The following is a 13,509-nucleotide window of genomic DNA, read 5'->3' as shown; positions in this document are numbered from 1 at the left end:
GTCCAAGGGAGATGATGAGCTTCTGCAGTCGCCCATAAGGTGGCAAATGCTGGATGTCCAGTGGATGTGCGGGGAGACCTAGCAGAGATCCACGAGGATCTGTGTGCCATGGTCTCTGTTATGGACGGGTCCTTGTGGGGCATGAGCACTGCATGACCTGAGCTCTGAGCACACAGCCTCATCCATTGAAAACGTGACAACTCCTGGAGAGGCAGCTCAAGGAGGGCAATGATGCATTACAGGGGTTGCACTTGGACCTGCAAGCCCTCACACAGGCACTGACCTCAGGAGGTCATTGCTTGGGTGAGAGTAGGATGGTCCAACCAGCGTCGTTGATCGTTGGTGAGCAAGGAGGTGAGGACTCTTCTCATGGAGCCTCAAATGAGTGCACCAGTTTATCCATCTCACTACCAGTTACCACTCCAGCTGAATCATAGAATAGAATCATAGAATCATAGAACCCCTACAGCACAGAAAGAGGCCATTCGGCCCACCGTGTCTGCACCGGCCACAATCCCACCCAGGCCCTACCCCTTACGAGTCTGCGGCAACTGAGGGTTATCCAGCAATGTTAAAGAGCGAACCCTCTCAGGTGGTGCTTACTCAGGTCCCACCAACCAGAAGTCTGTCACCAAGGGCAGTTGTGCCAGCAGAGCACTGTCATTAGAGACCTGACTCCAATGCCACTGTCAGCGAGGAAGGAGCACCTAGATATTGCACCCGCAAACATAAACTGTAGATACACTCGTCACAAGCAGGGATCCACACTGGGTGCTACTGCTTTATTTTAATTTAAAGAACTATGTGTGTGATCCAGGTGAATTTGATTTCATTTTTTTCATCTTGAATTTATCACCATAAATATCATAACTCAAGCCAGAAGTGTCCCATGTGCTGTATTGATATCAGACTCATCATTGCCTGTTCAGAGATATCCAGCATGTCAAACTTTATTTGGAAGAGAATGGACTCATGGAATGGATGAGTTTTATGTGTTTGAGATTATGGTTGTGCCCATTAGTGATCTGAGAAGGCAAGGCATGCCAGCCTATCTGAAGAACTGTTGAACCTGGGTGACCCTGCTCCAATGAAGGTTCCACATTGCAGCTTCCTCGTCTTCGCCCTCTAGATGCCCAGCATGAACATTTACAGCCTTGCCAGTGCCACTTCTGAGGCAGGTACTGCTACTCCAGTTCAAGAGAGGTCCCCCCAAGAGAGAACGAGATTGTGAAGAGCATAGCAGACCACTATTATGATCAACAATCGCTCGGGTGGGTACTGCAGGGCACCCCTGGATCAGTCAAAGCATCTGAACCCTAACTTCAGCAGCTCAGTGGTCCTCCCCTTGTGGGAACATGGCAATGGTTGTATCTTTCCTCTGCATCTGTCCATGGTCCCCTGAAAGGTGTCATCAGCCACCTTTTCAGCAGATAATCCTTGTCATATATCAAGTACCTGCCTAGACAAGCTGAAGCAGCGAAAGGGCCAGGCACCTATGAGTGACATAGAATATATGCATTGTGTGAGCTGCCTTGGTACCTTGCACATACCTGAGTCTTCTGGTCACATACAGTCGGAATGTTCACAGAGTGAAACCCCCTCTTGTTGACAAAGTCATCCAGCTCACCAACTGGTGTCCTTACGGCTACATGGGTTGCAATCAATGGCACCCTGGATGTGGGGGAACCCTGCAATAGCTGCAAATTCTCTAACCTGCTCAGCCTGCAGGCCTGGTCCATCCTGAGGTGAATGAATCTTCTCATATACTTGATCAGGGCATCAGTGACTAGCTTAACACAGTTGTGTGCAACTGACAGAAAGACTCTACATAAATCACCCTTAGCGCCCTGCAAGGATCTGGAGACATAAATATTTAGTGCCACCATGACCTTCATGACATCTTGAGTGTCCTCCCACACAATTGGAGGCTATCACGGCTTCCCTTGTTAGCTGGAGCTTCCTATGGCACTGGACTTCTGTTATTTCAAGGTAGTTTGGCCACTGCCTGTACACCCTGGCAGCAGGATAATGGTGTCTTCTGCGGGGGTGGTCTCATCTGCCTCTCTGCTGGCCCTGATCGTCCTGTGCCTGCACCTCTGCCAGAAGGGGATGCCTGCAACCAGGCCTCCTCAATCTTTGTTCCCTCTCTTCCTCAGAGGAGGAGGTGCTCCCTGCTGAGTAAACAATACCCATCAGCACGTTGCTGAATGGGGCTCACCTGTACGCAAAGGGTAATAGAGGGACGCAAACCTCTGGTGTCAGAGGACAGCAATGTCATTTGAGCTGCACACTCTGATGTACCCAGTACAGACAATATTTTATCAACCATCCAGAACACCACATCACTTCACCCCTACAAATGGCTAGCTCCTTAGCCTGCATTTACAGCAGGACCCTTTTATCCTGCCCTGGTCGGTCCGCCCATCTACCAATGTTGTCCATGCAGTGAGTTTAAAATCACATGGCCAATATTAAATCTGGACCAATGTTAAATCTGGACCAACCTGGACCATTAATTACATCCTTTACTGTTGGCCGGCACGCTGCAGATTCGTGCCTGCACCCGCCGACAGAAGTATCATGAGAGAGTGTGATGAAGTCGGAATGCGCGCCCAATGTCATCATGTGCTATTTCTTAATTGTGGGACTTTACTATACCAAAATTGGCTCATGTGTTTGCCTAGAAAGAATGACTATTTCAAAAGTATGGCTGCACATCTATAGGCAATGTTGAAATGGTTATTTCTTTCACAACCAGAATGAAGAATAACATTTACCTCATGAAGTGGGAAGATCGCTTTGAATGTACCATCATTCAGTAAATCGCGTAGACAAATTTTAGCTAAGAGGGAAAAAAGAACATTAGATAAGAAACAGCTTTTTCCATTACTGATAGCACTCGATGAACCACCAACCACATCCCATGTAACTGCCCAGCAGTCCTTGCCAATTTTATTGCTGTATAGATTATTTATTGCAGTATCTCAATAAAGGACAGTTACCTTCGCAATATAACTTGATCAAGGTTGCAAATGTTAAGAAATGTAATACGTCAACAAGTGTCGTGAGACTAAAAGCTGAAATTTTACTTACCTGACCTAACTGGGAACAGGAAGGGAGTTCCAGAGGGGTCCTTGGAAAATGGGCTCCCCCGATCAATTCCCCGCCTAGATGTCAAGCCTGACTGACAGGCTTGGTTTCCAGTCAGGTGGGAAGCTAATTGGTGAAGTCCAAATAAATCCACACAAAGAGAAGGCAGTCTTGGAAGCAGAAGCCCCAGGAAAAGAGATGGATAGGGGAAATATTCAGAGGCTTGATTGATTGGGAACAAATTCCCCAAAACAAGAAGGGCCATTGATAGGCATGGTGCTGCTCCTGGCATACCCTCATGGTAGCAATGGTCAGGTGGAGAAATGCCAAGACATGCAATTACAGATTATGGTTGAATACAATTCTGCTGCTGATAATGGCCCAGAGCACCTCACGGTTGCCCAGTTTTGACTTACTCGATCTGTTTGAAATCTATCCTATTTAGTATGGTGGTAGTGCCACACAACAGATTGAAGGTGTCCTCAATGTGAAAATGGGATTTGTGACATTAGTTTTCCTTTAAGAAATTCTTTTTAAATCATGTTCTCTTCAGCTCTCCTAGCCTCAGCTTATGTCATTGTTGCCGAGTTGTCTGTCGAAGTCCTTCTATTGCTCCTTAAGTGGCTTAAATGGGGTTTGTTTAGTTTTACTTTGGGACTTTTTATGACTCTGCATTGTTAGGAGGAGGGCTAGTTGACAGATCATGTGTTCTGGGCAGTTTTATTTTCCTTCCTAGGGCATTTAAGGTTTCATTTTCTGTTTTAGTTGGCTGCAGGTTTGAGTTTACCATAGAAACCCTACAGGGCAGAAAGAGGCCATTTGGCCCATCGAGTCTACACCGACCACAATCCCACCCAGGCCCTACCCCCATCCCTACACATTTACCTTCCAATCCCTCTAACCTACGCAGCTCAGGACACTAAGGGGCAATTTTTTAGCATGGCCAATCAACCTAACCCACACATCTTTGGACTGCGGGAGGAAACCGGAGCACCCGGAGGAGATCCATGCAGACACGAGGAGAACGTGCAAACTCCACACAGACAGTGACCCAAGCCGGGAATCGAACCCAGGTCCCTGGAGCTGTGAAGCAGCAGTGCTAACCACTGTGCTACCGAGCCACCCTAAGTGGCTTTAGAGGGGACATCAAGCTGAAAAGAAGTGTTTCTCTCTCCCTGTTTTTTTGGAAATTCTGCTGGTTAGCTGAAAGCAAGGCTTCTTGCCTTCCTGGAGTAGAACATCTGCTGTTGATGGCTTGACCAGAGTCCCCCTGGTGTTCTGGGATGCTGTTCTGACTTCAAACTGTTCTGAGTGTATCCAGAGGGCTGCTAGAAGTTACAAGGCTTGAATTTCAATTCTCCAACCAAAGGACTCAATTCTAGTATCACGTGAGCATTAGTCTTTGCTGTGTTAAACCTGTGGAAAGGATTTTTTGTCTAAAGGAAGTTTTGTTTGATTGGAACATCTTAGGTATATTAGTTAAGGGTTATACATTATTGTGGTTGTTTTGTTTTTGTGTGTAATTGATAAAAGCTACTGCTAATTTTTTTTCCATACATGTTAACTACATTTTAAAATAAATTTTGTTTGATAAAAGCTCCCTAGTGGGTCATTTGAATCATACCTGATGTGGAATATATCATGCTCATCCTAGCCAAATTCAAAGTACAAAACTTATGATCCAGATGGGCTCCATTAAACACTTTGGACTTTTTGACCTGGAGTATAACAGATTTCATCTCCACAAGGGCTGTGTGGTGGTCATGGACAGATGCATCTGTGGTAGGCAGGTTGGTAAGGATGAGGTCAAGCATGTTTTTCCCTCTTGTTGGTTCCCTTACCACCTGCCACAGATCCAGCTGAGCAGCTATGTCCTTCAGGACTCAGCCAGCTCAGTCTACAGTGGTGCTACGAAGCCATCATGAATCATGGGCTTTGAAGTCCCCCACCCAGAGTACATTCTGCACCCTTGTCATCGTCAGTGCTTCGTCCATATGGTGTTCAACATGGAGAAGCACTGATTTATCCTCTGAGGTGGAATAATACGTGGTATTCCGCAGGACGTTTTCTCACTCCTGATTGATCTGAGGTCATGAGACTCTATGGATCCAGAGCAGATGCTAAGGACTCCCAGGGCAACTCCATCCCAATTGTATACCACTATGCAGCTGCCACCTCTGCTGGATGTGTCCTGTCAATGGGATAGGACATACTCAGCTATGGTGATGATCACAATGTCAGATAGCATTGCTGAGGTTTAGTTGTTTGTTTCCCTAACATTGCTGGAATAATATTACAATATGCAAAGTGAGAATCCCCAGTATTTCTTTAAAATAAATATTAATCACTGATCATAGAATGGTTAGAGCACAGGAATCCATTCAGTCCACTCTATCCACACCAGGTATCTGCAAGTGCAACTCACCTAATTCCACATCCTATAAAAAAAAATTTCCTCATGTTGGCTTTGATTCTTTTGCCAAAATAGTTATCTTCTGATTCTTGATCCTTAGGCCAACGGAAATTGTTTCTCTCTATCAATTTTACTGAGAACCACGATTTTGAAGTCCTCTATCAAATGTCATCTTAATCTTCTCTTCTCCAAGGAGAATAGCCCTAGCTTTTCCAATTCATCCACATAACTGAACTGCCTCATCCCTGGAAACATTTTCATAAATCTTTTCTACACCCTTTTAATGCCTCCATATCCTTCTCAAAGTGCAATGTTCAGACTGCAGTACTCAAGTTGAGGCCCAATCAGCAAAGGAGGACCAAAGGATTGATTAAGATGGGCAAAATAGTGTAAGAAAGTAAGCTAGCGGGGAACATAAAAACTGACTGTAGAAGTTTCTATAGGTATGTAAAGAGAAAAAGATTGCCAAAAACTAATGTAGCCCCTTACAATCAGAAAGGTGAGAATTGATAATGGGGAACAAAGAAATGGCTGAGGAATTAAATTCATACTTTGCTTCTGCCTTCACAAAGGAAAACATGAATAATGTATCAGAAATTCTCAGAGAAACAAGTTTTAGTGAGCAGCTGAAGGAAATCAGTATTCGTTGAGAAATGGTTTTGGGAAAATTGATAGGACTGAAGGTGGATACATCTCCAGGGCCTGATAATCTGCATCCCAGAGTACTTAAGGAAATAGCCTTGGAAATAGTAGCTAATGTAAGCCCGCTATTTGAAAGGGAGGTAGAGAGAAAACAGTGAACTACAGACTAGTGAGCCTAACATCAGTCCATTATCAAGGATTTCATAGCTCAGCATTTGGAAAGCAGTAGTACATAATCAAACAAACTCAACATGGATTTACATAAGGAAAATCATGCTTGATGAATCTATTGGAATTCTTTGAAGTTGTAATGAGCAGAGTTGACCGAGGAATGTGGTTCATTTTGACTTTCAGAAGGCTTTCGATAAGGTTTCACATAGCAGACTACCATGTAAAGTTAAAGCGCGTGGGATTGCAGGTGGTGTCTTGAGATGCATAGAAAGCTGGTCAGCAGATAGAAAGTAAAGAGTTGGCACAAATGGGTCTTTTTCTGATTGGCAGGCAGTGATTAGTGGAGTACCGCAGCGATCTGTGCTAGAACTCCAACTGTTCACATTATATATTAATGATTTGGACAAAGGAACTAAATGTATTATCTGCAGATTTGCATATGATACAAAGTTGGGTGGAAGGATGAGCTGTGAGGAGGATGCAGAGATGCTTAGCGTGATTTGAACAGGCTGAATGGGCATGTACATGGCAAATGCAATATAATGTGGATAAATGTGAGGTTATCTACTTTGGTAGCAAAAATAGGATGGGTGTAAATTGGGAGAGGTGGATACTCAGAGAGACCTCGGTGTCCTTGTGCATCAGTCGCTGCAGGTATGTGCGCAGGAACAGCAGGCAGTAAAGAAGGCAAATGGAATTTGGTCTTCATAACAAGAGGATTAGAGTATAGGAATAGGGATGTTTTACTGCAATTGTACACGGTGTTGATGAAGCCACACCTGGAATATTGTGTGCAGTTTTGGTGTCCTTATCTGAGGAAGCATATCCTTGTTACCAAGGGAGTGCAGCGAAGGTTTACCATTCTGATTCCTGGGATGGCAGGTCTGTCATATGAGGAGAAATTAAGTTAGTTAGAATTGTATTCATTGGAGTTTAGAAGAGTGAGAGGGGATCTCATAGAAACTTATAAAGTTCTAACAGGGTTAGACAGCATACCTTCAGAAAGAATGTTGCTGATGGTGGAGGTATCCAGAACTAGTGGTCATAGTTTGAGGTTTAGGGGTAAAGCTTTTAGGACTGAGGTGAGGAGAAATTTTTTCACTCAGAGAGTGATGAATCTGGAATTCACTACCACAAAAAATAATTGAGGCCATAACATTGTGTGATTTCAAGAAGAAATTAAATATAGCTATTGGGGTTAAAGTGATCAAGGAATATGGAGGGAAGGCGGCATCAAGATCTTGAATTTGATGATCAGTCATGATCAAAATGAATGGCGGAGCAGGCTCGAAGGGCCAAATGGCCTCCTCCTGCTTCTATTTTCTATGTTTCAATCCGTATTTCATACAGGTCTATCATAATTTCCTTGCTCTTTTATTCTGTGCCCTAGTTTGAAAAGCCCTGGATTTCAAATGCTTTATTTCTTAACCACTTGTCTTAATCTGCCCTGCCATCTTCAATGATTTTTGCACATTTAGCTCCTGGCTCGCTTGCTGTTAAAATCCTTTTAGAATTGTGCCTTTCATTTTATATTGCCTTTCTTCATTCAATGTATTTATGAACTCTTAAAATTCAATTTAAAAAACTTTTAAATGTAGAATATGATTAAATTGAAAATATTTTCCCACTCTTAACACTTTATTTAAAACAAAATGTAATCAATTGAAATCCACCACAATCTTCTGATGCAATGCATGCTGCTAATTGTTTTTAACTAATCTACTTCAGAGAACTTGTTTAATATTTCCTCGCTGAGGATTTGCAACTTGCATTGTAAAGATACAAGTTTGTTTGGCAGTATTTCCACCTTATTTAACTGAGGTAAGTGGGAAAAGACAATGGAGATATAGGGGATGCAGGACCATGTCAGGGTCATCTGGGGAAGGAGGAGCAGCAGACTGGGAAGTTGATCTGATGGGGAGGTATCAGAGACCGCGTAATGTGGTAATAGGGAAGAGGGTGGAAGGGGGGAAAATCAGAGGCCTGGTGCTGGGGTTGGATCAGAGACCGAAGAGGCATCAGAGGCCTCTTGGGGAAAAGGAGATCAGAGGCCTCTTTTTGGAATTGTAGGCCTCAAAGGAAAGCCCATGGTGTGTGGGTGGGGGTGGGAAGTTGGATGAATAAAACAGGTACAGATCCTTCTGTAGAAGGATCATTTAGACCTGAAACATTAACTCTGTTTCTCTCCACAGATGCTTCCAGACCTGCTGAGTTTTTCCAGCATTTTCTGTTTTTATTACAGAAATAAGCTGGAATGGAAAGAAAAACTAGAGGCTAATGGTGAGAGAAACATTACCCATCAGATGACAATTTTTTGTATCCTGTGTATGGGTGAGAAGGAAATGCTAGACAAACCTCTATTTAAGAACATGTATTCTGTATGCTTTTCTAAATAGCCTTATCAACTTATCCTGTTACCTTCAAAGAATCACGTATATGAACTCTCTCTGTTCCTACACTCCCTTAAAATTGAGTAATTGAATGTATATATCCTCATTCTTCTAAATTTTATCACTTCAGTTTTCTTTGCAATAAATTTAATCTTCCAATTTCACTACGCCTCCCTCAAAATCGCTACCCCCAACCCACCAATAAACCTACCTGCTCTAGGCAGCAGCCTTATGCCACAGCCTTCTGCATCTGACATTGTTCATATAAACTGTGCCAATGTATCTAATGTGCTTTCATATGAACAATCTTTTTATCACATAGACTGGCTGCTCATTGTTAAAGTACCTTGTTTACCAGATGGATCATTGTCATTTCCATCATTTGTTGAATATTTTGTCTTCCACAGAATAAAATTTATAATTCGAATTCTGTAATAAACAGAAAGTTTAACACATTAGCTTCGAATGGTAGCTTTGGTTAGTATCTCATGTTTTTGCAGACATAATTTGTTTTTCTACTTTTTACTCCATTCTTAAAGTTACAAAGCCAGTGCTCAGAATGGACCGGGCAAACCCCAATCTATTTCTTGCTTGCTCCAAAAACCAAATTCAAAATCCAATTCATTGTCCCCCAAAAGAGAGACCAAACAAGATTCAAGCTGACAAGATAAGACATTGCCATCTTGGGCTTGACCTTAGCATAAAGGCCAAGAAGAAGTAATGCAAGACATTTCATTATAGAAAATTACATTAGAATAATTGTCACTCGTTCTCTACTGAGCTGTTACTTTATTAATTATTCAGTTTCTAGTCACTAAATGTCATGAGTCATGTAATAAAGTTCATGTCAACACACTCACTGCCCAGTTATTAACCCCTTGATGTTGACCTTAAGGTATTATATGTTTATAATCCCCCAAAAATTGGCCCATTGCAGTGTAGATTTCCTATAAATTCATTCATATTCCTTATCAATTGCATGTATATCTTATGACTGGGTTCCCAGCCACGCATTCTAATGTGAATGAGAAAGGGGAACAGATCCCCAGTGAGCAACACAACTGCAAATATAGTTGGGGAAAGGCAACTTCCCAATAACAACTGCCTATGTGGGTTGGAAATTATTATAAAAAGAGATGACATAATGCAGTAAAGATTGGATGATATAAGACAGTGAAGGTTACCAGTGTCACACTCAATATTCAACATTACATATGTACGGAATAATGATCTGTTCAATTATCAAATGTATATTAGTGTGGAGTAGAGCAGTGGTGCTTATCATTGTTAGGTTAGCTCCATGTTATAGTCCCACAGTGCTCTGATCAATTCCATACTGCAAAGGAATCCCAGGACATAATTCTATCTGAAGGATAAAGCAATTAAATAACTATATCATACTCAAAGAACAAAGAACAGTACAGCACAGGAACAGGCCCTTCGGCCCTCCAAGCCTGCGCCGATCGTGTTTACCTATCTAACCAACCACTTATATCCCTCTATTCCCCATTTGTTCATATGCATATCAAGATAAGTCTTAAACGTGGCTAACATGACTGCCTCAACCACCTCACTTGGCAGTGCATTCTAGGCCCCCACCATCCTCTGTGTAAAAAACTTCCCCGCACATCTCCACTGAACCTTTCCCCCCTTATCTTGAACTTGTGCTCCCTTGTAATTGTCATTTCTGTCCTGGGAAAAAGCTTCCAATTGTTCACCCTATCTATACCTCTCATAATTTGATAAACTTCTATCAGGTCGCCCCTCAGCCTCTGTCTTTCCAGGGAGAACAATCCCAGTTTATTCAATCTCTCCTCATAGCTAATATCCTCCATAACAGGCAACATCCAGGTAATCCTTTACTGCATTCTCTCCAAAGCCTCCATGTCCTTCTGGTAGTGTGGTGACCAGAATTGGACGCAGTATTCCAAATTTGGCCTAACCAACTTTTTATTCAACTGTAACATAATTTGCTAACATTTATACTCGATGCCCCATCCGATGAAGGCAAGCATGCCATATGCTTTCTTTACCACTATTTTTCCACCTGTGCTGCCACTTTTAAGGATCTATGGACCTGCACACCCAGATCTCTCCGTGTCTATGCTCCTGATGGTTCTGCCATTTATTTTATAGCTCCCACCTGAATTGGATCTACCAAAATACATCACCTCACATTTGTCCAGATTAAATTCCATCTGCCATTTCTCTGCCCAATTTTCCAATCTATCTACATCCTGCTGTATTCTCTGACAATCTTCATCACTATCCGCAATTCCGCCAATCTTAGTATCATCTGCAAACTTGCTAATCAGACCAGCTACGTTTATTTCCAAGCAATTTATATATATTACAAACAGTAGAGGTCCCAGCACCGATCCCTGCAGAACATCACTAGTTACAGACCTCCATTCAGAAAAACACCTTTCCACTGCTACCCTCTGTCTTCTATGGCCAAGCCAGTTCTGAATCCATCTAGCTAGTTCACCTTTGATCCCGTGAGATTTAATCTTTTGCACCAGCCTGTCATGAGGGACTATGTTGAATGCCTTACTAAAGTTCATGTAGACAACATCCACAACCCTTCCCTCGTCAATCATTTTTGTCACCTCCTCAAAAAACTCAATCAAATTAGTGAGACATGACCTCCCATGTACAAAACCATGCTGTCTGTCACTAACAAGACCATTCAGTTCCAAATGTGTATAGATCCTATTCCTAAGAATCTTCTCCAACAGTTTCCCTATCACTGACCTCAAGCTCACTGGCCTATAAATACCCGGGTTATCCTTGCTACTCTTCTCAAATAATGGGGCAACACTGGCTATCCTCCAATCCTCGGTACCTCACCAATGGCCAACAAGGAAACAAAGATTTCTGTTAGAGACCCAGCAATTTCATCTCTTGTCTCCCTCAGTATTCTGGGATAGATGCCATCTGGCCCTGGGGATTTGTCTACCTTAATGTTTTTTAATTCACCTAACACTTCCTCTCTCGTAATGATGGCTTGTTCTAAAGGGTTTACACACCCCTTCAAGATATCATGAATTGACGTGTCCCTCTTCTTTGTGAATACCGATGCAAAGTACTCATTAAGGATCTCACCCACTTTCTTTTGTTCTACACATAATTTCCCTCCTTTGTCCTTAAGTGGACCAACTCTTTCTCTAGCTACCCTCTTGTTCCTAATATATGTATAAAATGCCTTGGGATTCTCCTTAATAATGTCTGCCAAGAACATTTCGTGACCCCTTCTCATATAACATCAGTACCTAGTTGATTTTAAAATTGTGTCAAGTCCAGGATTTTCATGTCTTCTTTCAGAAATGTTCTGATGCTGTATGTATTTGTCAAAGATTTCTTCACGGGCTTGAATTCCGAAATATAAATTGTGGTTATCTTCTTTTTTCTGGGATGGAAGAAAACTGCTTTTTAGTTTCTTAAATTGGCTTTTTTATATTTCAGATAGCAGTAATTTAATCAAAGTCTACATACATTACTTAAGCAGTGAATTCTGCTGCCTGAATCCACACTCTGGAACCTGCATCTTGGTTTAACTCTCTACTGAACATGATCATGTACAACATCTTAGTTTGTAAACAGAGTGATACATTTGGGATTTTGGTGCAAGTGAGAATTCATTCCAAAGGCAATGGGGAAGCACATGTTGCCTTTTATTCTTTTTGTTTTTATCGCAGGTAGTTCATCCTATTTTCATCTCTATGCTATAAAACGGTAATATGCTATAACTTAATAAAATAAATAATAAATTTAGACAGGCGTGGGAGGGCAGATGATGTGCTGTAATTACAGCATGTGGGAGTTTGTGGAGAGAACTGCAATTTCATACAGCTATATCTGCGATTAGCCTCTGCAACAGAACCTGGCTCAGAGTTTTTGAACTGGAGTTTGAATTGCATATATTTTGAGGCATCCAAGCAAGATACAGTAATTGAGGTGGGAATCACAAGTCGGGTCATTTCCCAATATTGACTGGGAGTGTCTCGGAGGGGAGTGTTGAACCGTTGGAGAAAATCTCCATTACAAAGGAGGAAGTGTTAGGTTTGTTAGAGAACTTAAAGACTGACAAATCCCTAGGGCCTGATGGAATCTATCCAAGGCTGCTCAGGGAGACGAGAGATGAAATCGCTGGGCCTCTGACGCAAATCTTTGTCTCGTCACTGGACGCAGGTGAGGTCTCAGAGGATTGGAGGATAGCTAATGTGGTCCCGTTATTTAAGAAGGGTAGGAAGGATAACCCGGGTAATTATAGGCCGGTGAGCTTGACGTCCGTGGTGGGGAAGTTGTTGGAGAAGATTCTTAGAGATAGGATGTATGCGCATTTAGAAAGGAATAAACTCATTAACGATAGTCAGCATGGTTTTGTGAGAGGGAGGTCATGCCTCACTAACCTGGTGGAGTTTTTTGAAGAAGTGACCAAAATGGTTGACGAGGGAAGGGCCGTGGATGTCGTCTATATGGACTTTAGTAAAGCGTTTGACAAAGTCCCTCATGGTAGGCTAGTGAAAAAGGTTGGATCTCATGGGATAAAGGGGGAGGTGGCTAGATGGGTGGAGAACTGGCTTGGTCACAGAAGACAGAGGGTGGTAGTGGAAGGGTCTTTTTCCGGCTGGAGGCCTGTGACTAGTGGTGTTCCGCAGGGCTCTGTATTGGGACCTCTGCTGTTTGTGATTTATATAAATGATCTGGAAGAAGGTGTAACTGGGGTGATCAGTAAGTTTGCGGACGACACAAAATTGGCAGGACTTGCAGATAGTGAGGAGCATTGTCAGAAGCTACAGA

At 42.6% G+C, this 13,509-nt stretch overlaps 1 protein-coding gene across 2 annotated transcripts in view; it reads right to left on the bottom strand.

Moving 5' to 3' along the window:
* LOC144499161 (anoctamin-9-like) overlaps positions 1–13,509 on the bottom strand; it is a 133,477-nt gene that overhangs the window by 89,302 nt on the left and 30,666 nt on the right. For both annotated transcript variants that reach the window (XM_078221243.1, XM_078221242.1), the window contains exons 4-6: positions 11,979–12,115; positions 9,053–9,135; positions 2,778–2,842 (exon numbers count right to left, since the gene is read on the bottom strand). In XM_078221243.1, coding sequence (XP_078077369.1) covers positions 2,778–2,842; positions 9,053–9,135; positions 11,979–12,115 — 285 coding nt within the window. The remainder of the gene's footprint in view (positions 1–2,777; positions 2,843–9,052; positions 9,136–11,978; positions 12,116–13,509) is intronic.

Source organism: Mustelus asterias, chromosome 9 (assembly GCF_964213995.1).
Source record: "Mustelus asterias chromosome 9, sMusAst1.hap1.1, whole genome shotgun sequence".
Taxonomy (NCBI): Eukaryota; Metazoa; Chordata; class Chondrichthyes; order Carcharhiniformes; family Triakidae; genus Mustelus; species Mustelus asterias.
Note: the sequence above shows the minus strand (reverse complement) of the source record. Positions and strands in the feature narration are given on the sequence as shown.